This window comes from Oncorhynchus kisutch, linkage group LG22 (assembly GCF_002021735.2).
Source record: "Oncorhynchus kisutch isolate 150728-3 linkage group LG22, Okis_V2, whole genome shotgun sequence".
NCBI classification, from domain to species: domain Eukaryota; kingdom Metazoa; phylum Chordata; class Actinopteri; order Salmoniformes; family Salmonidae; genus Oncorhynchus; species Oncorhynchus kisutch.
Genome location: NC_034195.2, coordinates 22,245,280 through 22,257,905, shown reverse-complemented (window position 1 = coordinate 22,257,905; position 12,626 = coordinate 22,245,280). Strand labels below are relative to the sequence as shown.

General features: G+C 46.7%; 1 protein-coding gene across 2 annotated transcripts; it reads left to right on the top strand.

Moving 5' to 3' along the window:
- Positions 1–216: 216 nt before the first annotated feature.
- On the top strand, positions 217–12,452 carry LOC109867756 (WAP four-disulfide core domain protein 1). 2 transcript variants are annotated; one of them, XM_020457033.2, is made up of 7 exons: positions 217–834; positions 9,595–9,793; positions 9,968–10,051; positions 10,142–10,282; positions 10,366–10,416; positions 10,518–10,583; positions 11,058–12,452. In XM_020457033.2, the coding sequence occupies exons 1-6, from the start codon at positions 724–726 to the stop codon at positions 10,580–10,582; spliced, it is 651 nt and encodes a 216-aa protein (XP_020312622.1). In that variant the 5' UTR covers positions 217–723; the 3' UTR covers position 10,583; positions 11,058–12,452. The 2 variants fall into 2 exon arrangements, with proteins under 2 accessions (XP_020312622.1, XP_020312623.1); XM_020457034.2 differs by having other exon boundaries at positions 241–834; positions 11,040–12,452.
- Positions 12,453–12,626: the final 174 nt, after the last annotated feature.

Here is a 12,626-nt window from a genome sequence, read left to right as displayed (position 1 = left end):
TAACTCTAACATACAGTCCATACTGGAAATGTACTATATGCTGTTAGAATATATGCTGTATGCTGTTACCCAAACTCAAGGATGGATGTCTCTCTCTCCCTCTCTCTAGTTACAGACACATGGGGCAACAATATCTCATTCTACACATCTTTCGGTCTTCTGTTCTCTCCCCTCCCTCCTTAGGGCTCCCTCCTCCCGCTCCCTCCCTCCCTCCCTCCCTCCTTCCTTCCCTCAGTCATAGGCAGACGTGCTTGTCGTGCCAGCAGACCGATTTAACCCTCTCCTCAGAATAACTGATGCACAGACAGCTGCATTTCACTTCCTCTCCTTGACTCCCCTAACTATCTCCCTCTTTCCTTTTCTCTCCACAGTAGCTCTATTCATTCTTTCTCCTCCTTTCCGTTCCTCTTCCTGATTTTCCCTTGCAGTTTTCCCTGCTCAGATGGCTATAAAGACTTGTCCTGTAGCAGAGCTTGTGTAATCGCTGGCTTCACAGGAACACGAGAACAGGAGCCCCTGCCTCAATACCGGCCCAATAAGGAATACCAAGCACTGGACTGAACAACACAGCGTTGGAGGGAAGGATAAAACATAAGACATACAAAGAAAAACAGGCCACCTTTTCTAAACTCCAAGGAAGAAGGATACAATACAGAATACAAGGAGTGGCAGAAGAAGAGACGAAACAGTGTGAGGAGTACAGGAAGAGTTCCGTGTTAGACCATGCCTGGCTGTCATGTCCGGACACCGCTGGTGCTGGTGCTCTGCATGCTGGTGCTGTCCTGTGGGTCAGGAGGCGCCCGGCGGATCAGGAAGAGAGGACTTAACCAAAAGGTGGGGGTTAGTTAGAGCTGATATGAGTACCTACACTGTTTCTGCAGCAATATGTGTGTGTGTGTGTGTGTGTGTGTGTGTGTGTGTGTGTGTGTGTGTGTGTGTGTGTGTGTGTGTGTGTGTGTGTGTGTGTGTGTGTGTGTGTGTGTGTGTGTGTGTGTGTGTGTGTGTGTGTGTGTAGAGAGAGGGAAAGGCTGGTGTAAATACAATACATACTCTGTTTTAGCAGGGTGGCAGAGGGGTGTAGTTTGAAGGTTTCACACTGAAAACAGTTTTGGCGCTGAGGTGAGAGGAGGGTGTTAACAGTGATGTGACTATGTCTCTGTTGAAGAGCTCAGTAGAGGTGTGTATGTCTGAAGATAAACGTACTGAGTAATGTGCTTGAACTCTATCAAAAAAACTTTCACAAGACTACAAAATAGAAGATACAGAGCAGGATGCGTGTGTGTGCGGTACGAGTGTATGTGTTTGTGTGAACCTGGTGTAAAGGATGTTAGGGTTATTGGGGCAGGAATTCAGTGGGCCTTAGCTCGTTAACTCAGCTCAGTGCAGGTTTGATTGATCATAGTTAACGAGGGCCGGTGCACTATGGTGCCCCCCCCCCCTCTCTCTCTCTCCCCCTCCCTCCCTCTCCCCCTCTCTCTCTCTCTCTCCGTCCTTCTTTCTTTCTCTCTCTCTCCCTCTCTCTCTCTCCCTCCCTCTTTCCTTCTCTCCCTCCCTCCCTCCCTCTCTCTCCCTCTCTCTCTCTCTCTCTCTCCCTCCCTCCCCCTCTCTCTCTCTCCCTCCCTCACGACCGATGGCCAAACTGACATTCTTCAAGGACGCTGCTTCAAAGCCACTTTAATTGGAACATGCTGAGGTGGCCGTGACCTAATGCTTTATTCTCCAAGCCTTCCACCTCTTTCACTTCCTTCACTCTTCATTCACAACTCCATGTCACCAGCATGTGCAACACCTGTTGCCTTCCCTTGCCTTTCTTTTTTGTCTGAATAAGCCATTAATGGTTGCAGGATGTTAGGTGAGCTTATCCGACTAGTTTAAATATTTGAGTTGTCTAACCGTACAGTGGATGGGAGTTGGTTTCAGGTTTCAAGTTGTATTAGTCGTTCAGTATGTATGGGATACGCATAGTATACAACGTCCAACAAAATGGTTCCTTCTGTAGAATCGAATATTATAATAGAGGAAGGCACAATATATAGTCCAATATTTACACGTGTCTTGGGGAGGGTGGGGGGTCAGTATAAACTGAGCAGTGTAATAAGTGTCTGGTAACAGCAGTTGTGATGTGTGTGTAGCACAGGAGACGCCCGGTGTATCAGGAAGAGAAGGCTTAACCAAAAGGTGGGGGATAGTTAGAGCTGATATGAGTACCTACATTGTTGCTGCAGCAGTGTGTGTGTGTGTGTGTGTGTGTGTGTGTGTGTGTGTGTGTGTGTGTGTGTGTGTGTGTGTGTGTGTGTGTGTGTGTGTGTGTGTGTGTGTGTGTGTGTGTGTGTGTGTGTGTGTGTGTGTGTGTGTGTGTGTGTGTGTGTGTGTGTGTGTGTGTGTGTGTGGTGATGGCTTGTTGATAGAAACTGTCTCTGATGGCTTGTTGATAGAAACTGTCTCAGATGGCTTGTTGATAGAAACTGTCTCTGAGCCTGTTTGTGTCAGACCTCATCCTTTGATACCTTCTGCCCAATGGTAAGGGATCCAGAAGTGCTTGTCGGTCAAAGGAAATTATTGCCCGGACATTCTGAGCAAACAAATTCGAACAGGAACCGACAAGACGCACACACTCCTCAGTGCTGCAATCTTATCTTTTCCCATTAAGTCGGTAGTCGTGGTGTAGTGTTGGCTCAGATTAGTCCAGAACTGGGGCACTGGGTCACCTCAGGTCAGTAGTCGTAGTGTAGTGTTGGCTCAGATTAGTCCAGAACTGGGGCACTGGGTCACCTCAGGTCAGTAGTCGTGGTGTAGTGTTGTCTCAGATTAGTCCAGAACTGGGGCACTGGGTCACCTCAGGTCAGTAGTCGTAGTGTAGTGTTGGCTCAGATTAGTCCAGAACTGGGGCACTGGGTCACCTCAGGTCAGTAGTCGTAGTGTAGTGTTGGCTCAGATTAGTCCAGAACTGGGGCACTGGGTCACCTCAGGTCAGTAGTCGTAGTGTAGTGTTGTCTCAGATTAGTCCAGAACTGGGGCACTGGGTCACCCCAGGTCAGTAGTCGTAGTGTAGTGTTGGCTCAGATTAGTCCAGAACTGGGGCACTGGGTCACCTCAGGTCAGTAGTCGTAGTGTAGTGTTGGCTCAGATTAGTCCAGAACTGGGGCACTGGGTCACCTCAGGTCAGTAGTCGTAGTGTAGTGTTGGCTCAGATTAGTCCAGAACTGGGGCACTGGGTCACCTCAGGTCAGTAGTCGTAGTGTAGTGTTGGCTCAGATTAGTCCAGAACTGGGGCACTGGGTCACCTCAGGTCAGTAGTCGTGGTGTAGTGTTGGCTCAGATTAGTCCAGAACTGGGGCACTGGGTCACCTCAGGTCAGTAGTCGTGGTGTAGTGTTGTCTCAGATTAGTCCAGAACTGGGGCACTGGGTCACCTCAGGTCAGTAGTCGTAGTGTAGTGTTGGCTCAGATTAGTCCAGAACTGGGGCACTGGGTCACCTCAGGTCAGTAGTCGTAGTGTAGTGTTGGCTCAGATTAGTCCAGAACTGGGGCACTGGGTCACCTCAGGTCAGTAGTCGTAGTGTAGTGTTGGCTCAGATTAGTCCAGAACTGGGGCACTGGGTCACCCCAGGTCAGTAGTCGTAGTGTAGTGTTGGCTCAGATTAGTCCAGAACTGGGGCACTGGGTCACCTCAGGTCAGTAGTCGTAGTGTAGTGTTGGCTCAGATTAGTCCAGAACTGGGGCACTGGGTCACCTCAGGTCAGTAGTCGTAGTGTAGTGTTGGCTCAGATTAGTCCAGAACTGGGGCACTGGGTCACCTCAGGTCAGTAGTCGTAGTGTAGTGTTGGCTCAGATTAGTCCAGAACTGGGGTACTGGGTCACCTCAGGTCAGTAGTCGTAGTATAGTGTTGGCTCAGATTAGTCCAGAACTGGGGCCCTGGGTCACCTCAGGTCAGTAGTCGTAGTGTAGTGTTGGCTCAGATTAGTCCAGAACTGGGGCACTGGGTCACCTCAGGTCAGTAGTCGTGGTGTAGTGTTGGCTCAGATTATTCCAGAACTGGGGCACCGGGTCACCTCAGGTCAGTAGTCGTAGTGTAGTGTTGGCTCAGATTAGTCCAGAACTGGGGCACTGGGTCACCTCAGGTCAGTAGTCGTAGTGTAGTGTAGGCTCAGATTAGTCCAGAACTGGGGCACTGGGTCACCTCAGGTCAGTAGTCGTGGTGTAGTGTTGGCTCAGATTAGTCCAGAACTGGGGCACTGGGTCACCTCAGGTCAGTAGTCGTGGTGTAGTGTTGGCTCAGATTAGTCCAGAACTGGGGTACTGGGTCACCTCAGGTCAGTAGTCGTAGTATAGTGTTGGCTCAGATTAGTCCAGAACTGGGGCCCTGGGTCACCTCAGGTCAGTAGTCGTAGTGTAGTGTTGGCTCAGATTAGTCCAGAACTGGGGCACTGGGTCACCTCAGGTCAGTAGTCGTGGTGTAGTGTTGGCTCAGATTATTCCAGAACTGGGGCACCGGGTCACCTCAGGTCAGTAGTCGTAGTGTAGTGTTGGCTCAGATTAGTCCAGAACTGGGGCACTGGGTCACCTCAGGTCAGTAGTCGTAGTGTAGTGTTGGCTCAGATTAGTCCAGAACTGGGGCACTGGGTCACCTCAGGTCAGTAGTCGTAGTGTAGTGTTGGCTCAGATTAGTCCAGAACTGGGGCACTGGGTCACCTCAGGTCAGTAGTCGTAGTGTTGGCTCAGATTAGTCCAGAACTGGGGCACTGGGTCAAATCCTTCTGGCACTTTGCTCCGCTGTAATTGCAGCTTAAACTGCAAAGTTCATAAGTGCCAAAGTTCTTGAGTGAGATGACTCAAATTAATTGGACTGTTTAATTAAATGATTTCATCCCATTGCCAGGCAGCCCCAAGTGACCCCTCTCCATTAGAGTGCCCACAGAGTGGTGTTTAATGGATGAGGCATGAACTCAGTATTGACTGCATGGACACCTTGTTGTGAGGCCATTTATAAGCTATTGTCAATATCATTGCCCTCGTCATTCAATCATTACACAGCTTTTAAAAGCCCAGGCATCTTATTCATGTAAACCACTCCAGTGTGCTCAGTCTTAGCAATAGCAGCATTATGGTTTCATGAAGGCTGTGTGAGGAGTGGAGGAGTGACAGACAGTCATGCAGAAGACAGACCACAGAGAAACAGAGCATGGCCATTGTCACAGAGGGGCTCCTGTGTGAGAGCAGCAGACAGAGGGAGGGGAGGAGGGAGGGGAAAGATGGGAGAGGTGCAGGGGGCAGAGGGGCACAAGGTGCAGCTCTCTTTCTCCCTCCAGACCAGCAAAGTAGAATGAGCAGCCAGCCAGCACAGCCGGACAGCACAGCCGGCCAGCACAGCCGGCCAGCACAGCCGGCCAGCACAGCCGGCCAGCACAGCCAGAAACATGCAAACATTCTGCTAGCGTGGGGGGGGCATTTCAATAACCACAGCTGCCACTGCTTAGACAGCACCCAGAGAATGTTGATGCAAATTTTGGAGTAACACTCCTCTTATTGTGTCCCATCCAGGGGGATATAGGAATGTTCGTGATGTTCTCAACTGTACTAAATCTGTACAGTTCCATTAATTTCCCTCGATGGGGACAGGCTTTTGTCAGGCTCTGAAATTAGATTGGGCCTGCAGATGCTCAGCAAATCCTTGGCCTTCCTGTTCTGTTTCTGCTCTGGCCCATCTGCCTTGGCCTCTCTCAGCATTTTATGTCCTCCCCAGGTGATTCTCACACCTCTGTTTACCATCTTACAGCTATAGCTCTTTATCCATGGGAGCTATAAGGGAATGAATCCCATGGAATTGGGCTGTCTGTGTGCTAAAACATCAGAACGAACCGAATTGGAACAGGCATCCTAACTTTGCACATTCCAGCATGGTGGCCAAGTTCATTACAGTATAGGCTATCCCCAGATGGCTGGACTCAATATAGCAGACAATCCCTCTATTGTAGCCAGTAAATACCATTCTGTCTATGAGTAGGACAAAAATTGAAAATATTCGTAACAAATACAAAACATATGGCCTTGCCATACAGTAATATATTGGAAAAAATATTCTGGAAGAAATCCACAGGAGGTAAGGTATGTTTTATACTCAGTCCGCTGGCAGAGGTGGTCAGGTGATGTGGACTTTAATAGGCATTCTGAACGTTAATCCCAGTCAGATGATGTGAGCATGGTCTGTACGTTACTGTACACCATCAACTAGATTCAGCCGCAGGCCAATTTTTTCATGAGTGGATGTTCAGGGTGCCGGAACATGGCTACAATTAATTTGTAGACTGCAAATTGAACGCAGGAAGCCCAAACACATATAATATCTGACTAAAACATAATTTCACCCCCTCCCCAGTATTTGTCTGGCTACACTCCATCTCTTTATAGACTAAGGTCAGACCCTGCCAGCTGTCAGTCAGAGTCAGTGCAGGAAATGAACTAAGTGCCCAGGGGCCACACAAAGTCTAGAGCAAGGCTGGTCTAGAGACCTTTCACAGCACAGGAGAACTCTGCATGTAAAGGAGGCGGGATAATGCATGTAGTTATATTACATGAGAAAGGAGGAGATACCGATCCATATAGCATGGCCATACGTATGACTAGTATGAAATAATCAGTGCAATCCATTTGAGCTGTATGACAGTATCACATTACACATAGTCACTGGAGAGGCTGCATGGTGTGCTTCCTGGAGTTCTCGGAATCAGGAAGTGTCAGATCTAAGAACTAGATACAATACAGACCTCAATGGCCTGATCACAGTTTACATCGCAGTCTGCAGCCAAATTTGGTTTCTGATTGCTTTAGACCACAGCTGCAGCGCTCAGCTTTGAAAACCCTGCCCTGGAAGACAATGCTCCCAGTAAACACCAGTATAACAGGGCTGCCGGCATCTCTGTGGCCCAGCAGGAAGATACCAATAAACAATAAATAAACAATGTGGGACTGAACATCAAACAGACACATGCAGCACGGCACAGTGCATCGCAGGGTAGGGCAACTTGGCACTCAGACAGGTAGACTGATAGACTGACAGATAGGATCCAGACACTACTTCCTCTGTTACTGAGATCTGAGGGGAAACGATGGGAACTGAGCATATAATGAACCATGGTCACTGTAACTCATATTATCCATTCACAGAGATAATCAGTCTCACTCTTGTACTTTAAACCTGGAGTTGCATTTGTAAAGATATAGGATGACATGAGGATGAAAGTGAATGGCCTACTTTGCATCCCATAATCATGTGTTTATAGGATTAGAATCATTTTGTAGACTGAACAGCATTATGACATTTGATTAGCTTCTCTTTCACCTTTCCACTGGTTTTGAGATACTATAGGTTAGGTTAATATGACTAGGCCTAGAAACCCTCAGGAGACAGACAGTCAGAAGATCTGAGAGATGCTTGTTCCAATCTGGCCAATGTAGACCATGGCTGCTAAAAGCACACATTCTCAGTATGAAGAGAACCCTGATGAAGTCAAGAGCTCAAAAGATTCACTTTGAGGAAGGTGAATCACTGTAAAAAAAAATCTGGAAGTGGTCCTAAGACGTAGTCAATTGGCGTCAAATCAAGATCAATACCCTAACCAAGGCACAGCCTGAGGACGCAATGTGGTCACACTGACAGGGAGGGCCAAAAAGTAGTGCCTCTGTGTGTTGCCACGCCAACGCCACAAGTTGATTCAGTCACTAAGCCATGGTGAGACCCGGCACCCCACCCACCAGGCTGGCAGCTGATGAAGCAAACGATTTGTGTGTTTATTACAAATATGCATTCTGTGTGTCACAAACACCCATACCAAACATTTGCTTTAATTTTTACAGTTGATTTGGAAGAGTCTGCCATATAAACAGTGCAGTTTTAACAATTTTGATCAGTCTGCAAGCACATTAACTAATTAGTGAGAGGGTATCCACTACGTGAGTAGCAGGATGCACACCTGAGTTTACAGTATCTGCTATGGAGCTCCATGCTATAGATGGGTTTTGGTTCTCTCTAGGCCAGACAATGCAGAATATTTGCATTCTGATTAACTACTGCTTGATGAAGGATGATAGAGGAATTTGTATTGGCAGAATGAGCCTCCCAGATTGTGTCTGGTTGGCACTGTATAATACCTCAACCGGAAACATGACCTCACTGGATCTGCTGCTGGGCCAGAGCAGCTCCTCTGTGGAATAACACTAGAAAATATGAGGAAAGTGGTGTGGTTGAATGCACATCACTTACAGTGACCACAAACTTAAATAAACCTGTGTTTGACCTATGACCTCCTCCAGAGTTTACAGGAAGTGCAGCCTCTAATGGGTGAAGTTCACCACATGGGTGCATGGAAATAGTTGTAGCTTATTGAACCAAGCAAATCAGTAAGCACAGTCATGGCTGTATTACAGATATGATTATGTAAGTGTTTCACAAGCTCTTTACGAGCAATCACAGACCACCACTGTTCCAGAGAGGGGGAGAATGTGTGTGGGTTTGAGGCACAATCACAGACCACCACTGTTCAGGAGAGGTGGGGAATGTGTGTGGGTTTGAGGCACAATCACAGACCACAACTGTTCAGGAGAGGTGGAGAATGTGTGTGGGTTTGAGGCACAATCACAGACCACCACTGTTCCAGAGAGGGGGAGAATGTGTGTGGGTTTGAGGCACAATCACAGACCACCACTGTTCAGGAGAGGTGGGGAATGTGTGTGGGTTTGAGGCACAATCACAGACCACAACTGTTCAGGAGAGGTGGAGAATGTGTGTGGGTTTGAGGCACAATCACAGACCACCACTGTTCCGGAGAGGGGGAGAATGTGTGTGGGTTTGAGGCACAATCACAGACCACCACTGTTCCGGAGAGGGGGAGAATGTGTGTGGGTTTGAGGCACAATCACAGACCACCACTGATCAGGAGGTGGGCAATGTGTGTGGGTTTGAGGCACAATCACAGACCACCACTGTTCAGGAGGTGAAGAATGTGTGTGGGTTTGAGGCACAATCACAGACCACCACTGTTCAGGAGAGGTGGAGAATGTGTGTGGGTTTGAGGCACAATCACAGACCACCACTGTTCAGGAGAGGTAGAGAATGTGTGTGGGTTTGAGGCACAATCACAGACCACCACTGTTCAGGAGAGGTGGAGAATATGTGTGGGTTTGAGTCACAATCACAGACCACCACTGGTCAGGAGAGGTGGAGAATGTGTGTGGGTTTGAGGCAGGCAGGACGTCCTTGACAGTGTATCACTTGTGGAGATCTCTATTTCCCTGCATATTGAGTTACTCTTCAATTCTTCATCCCCCCACATTTTTTGAGTACTGGCAGGCATGACAGCTACATTACACTGAAAACATAAGAAATAGAAGAAGCTGATGGATAATGTTGCAACAAGTATGATACATAAATCAGTTACTGCCACCTGCTGGTCAAAAGGATAGGACAAGCACACTTACCATTATTCATCTTTGTAGGCCTACAATAGCTATTATGTTGGAAAGGATCCAGGTCTCTTTATATTTCAGCAAATTTCTGTGCAAACAATAAAGTAATTATCTCATCTCATCTCCTCTCAGGACTATGAGTATCCGAACCAGCAGTCCCAGTCCACCCAGCACCAGAAGAACGACCGCTGCCCACCCCCACCTCAGATGCTACCGGAGCGGGCCTGCGAGGTGCCCGGCTGCCGCTCTGACTCAGAGTGTGAGCGCCACAAACGCTGCTGTTACAACGGTTGCATCTACGCCTGTCTGGAGTCAGTGCAGCCACCACCAGGTGAGCACCATAGATCTAGTATACAGTAAACTAAATCATACTTATCGACCCATTTGACAACACACATGGTCATATATAGCATGGGCATGGTTCTAACCACAAGGATATGCATTAAAGTCCTGACGATATAATTAGGATCAAACTTTTCAAATGACGTGTGTTTGTGTTGACCAGTGCTGGACTGGCTGGTTCAACCCAAGCCTCGGTGGCTGGGAGGGAATGGCTGGCTTCTAGACGGTCCAGAGGAGGTACTGCAGGGTGAGTAGCCTGGAACCATTAAACCCACCTGAAGTCTACATCATCAGTATGTTTAGTTGACCTCTGACCTGTGTGTCCCCTTCCCAATAGCGGAGGCATGCAGCACCACAGAGGATGGTGACGAGCCCCTTCACTGTCCCACGGGCTACGAGTGCCACATCATCAACCAAGGAAACCCCGCCGTTGGCATCCCCAACAGGGGACAGTGCATCAAGTCGCGTGGTAACTCTGGTAAGGTCAGATTCAGTCAACACCCATTCAATGTCATTCTAAAAACTGCCATAAACTAACTGGAGGTGCTCTCTCTCTTCCAGACGGACGTCCCATGAGGCAAAAGTCCTACAAGGACTATAAGGATTACTTGGGTAGGTGTGATGACCAACTGTCCTGTATACTCAATCATTATTACTGCATTTGGATCAACTACTGGGGTCTCTTTTATACACCTGTCATTTCTCCACCATAGGAACTGGAAGCAGCTCTAATAATGCTGTGGCCTATGAGAAACACCACCACAAACATCTGGGATGAGGTAGGTCTTACTGGGACAGAAAACTAGATCTAGATGGAATTTAGAAAAACAAAAGGGACATAATATAGCCTATATTATTTGCTAGGGCTGAGAATGACCAGGGATTTGATGTTCCAAAGATATTGCTCTCTGTGTCTGCTGCAGAGAGACTAGAGAGAGCATAAGTACATTTGTTTTGATCAATCATGGAAATGAAATACCTGAAAACATGTTGGCTCACTATTTTAAAAGATGGAGAAGAAGCTATAGGATGAAAAATACAAGCATTTTGGCACAGGTAGTCAATTTAGCACCAGCTAAAAATATATATTGTCCAAAATAATATTGCTCTATGTAACAGTATCGATTTTCCCCTCATCAAAATGTTTTGCCTATGCCAGAGCTATCAGAGGACAATCTAACAATCTATAATAACAATTTCTGACAGATAGTAAATGCTCATACTCATCACAACAGATCAATGTCTTTCCTTAGAGCATCGGATACCTCTCCACAGAACCTCAGCTATCAAAGCCCAGATACCAAACCTCTCGGCAACAGAACACAACCAGACCAGGTCAACAGAACACAACCAAACCAGACCTGGTAACCTCACGGTGCGTTACATTTCTCACGTCTGGCCTGGGAAAAGGACGAAAACAAGCCTACATTTCCTACCTCTTCTCTAACTGGTATACTCACTTTTGTTGTAATAATGGTCCAGGCAGGATTAACACATAATACACTACTTTGAGAGATTCTCACACACACACACACACACACACACAGAGAATCGTGTTGTGATTTAGTCATGGGTAAAGAATAATGGCATTATGGTTGAAGCAGAGAAAGGTATAAGACAGTAAACATCAAAGCACTTTTCTTTCCATCTCAAACTGGGAAATTAAAATTAAAACATGCCATTATTCTATACATAATATCTAAGTAGATCCACTGCAAAACACTCCACAACTAGACGCACACACACACCCGCCACCTAGGCAGACCAATGTTTCTCCAACTAATAAGTATTTTCACCAATCAGATCAGCTCTGAAAAAGATCTGTGAAAAGAAATGAGATTGCTCAAAACTAGTGGAAAAAATATCAAAATGGGGCTGCCTGTGTAAACCCAGACATTGAATCCTAACCTGAGGCCCATTGAGGGCTGGTCAATAGAAAATAAGAACCATGTGCTGCTGTTGGCCCACTCACCCTTCAGGCGAGCAGGATGAAGGTCCCATAAACACACAGGATTTATGGTTATCAGACTGAAACCCTGAAACAGACCCAGAAACAGCTGGGGGTCAACCAGAACCACAAACAGACTCCTTACATTCATGTAATAACTTCACAACTACCCTCCACTCTACTGACAGCTTGAACAAAGCCGGTCTGTCTATCATAGTGGGAGAGCAAGCTAGGCCTTACACCAATGATCACATCACTTTCAGAACATCAAACAGTTCAAACTATCGAAAGTGAATCAAATTGATCCTATTCCATCCAGTATTTTCACAAAAATGTGCTTTAGTATAATAAACAGTGAGTGGTTAGGAGTCCACGTCTGTATTTGAGTACTAAATGAAATGGTGCTCAGTTCCAAGGCTGCCTCTTCTAACAGGACAATAAGCGGGTCTACACACAAAGACTGAATTACACAACTAATAAGCTAGAGGTATGAACAAGATGTAACTCTGAGTGAAACAGTGATATCCAAATGTTGTCAAACTGGTGCTGTAATGTTGCTTTGTGTATTCTAAATAAACTTAGTTTGAGGCATGGTCTGCTATTCACATTATTGTACAGACCTAAATAAACTTGGTTTGGGGCATGGTCTGCTATTCACATTATTGTACAGACCTAAATAAACTTGGTTTGGGGCATGGTCTGCTATTCACATTATTGTACAGACCTAAATAAACTTGGTTTGGGGCATGGTCTGCTATTCACATTATTGTACAGACCTAAATAAACTTGGTTTGGGGCATGTCTGCTATTCACATTATTGTACAGACCTAAATAACTGGGAAACGTTACACTAAAACCTAACCATTAACGCAAA

Excerpts from the sequence above, each read along its gene's own strand:
- LOC109867756 (XM_020457033.2), top strand. The coding sequence starts at position 724 with ATGCCTGGCTGTCATGTCCGGACACCGCTGGTGCTGGTGCTCTGCATG. Across the intron at positions 835-9,594 it reads AGAGAGGACTTAACCAAAAG|GACTATGAGTATCCGAACCA; the intron begins GTGGGGGTTAGT and ends ATCTCCTCTCAG. Across the intron at positions 10,283-10,365 it reads CAAGTCGCGTGGTAACTCTG|ACGGACGTCCCATGAGGCAA; the intron begins GTAAGGTCAGAT and ends TCTCTCTTCCAG.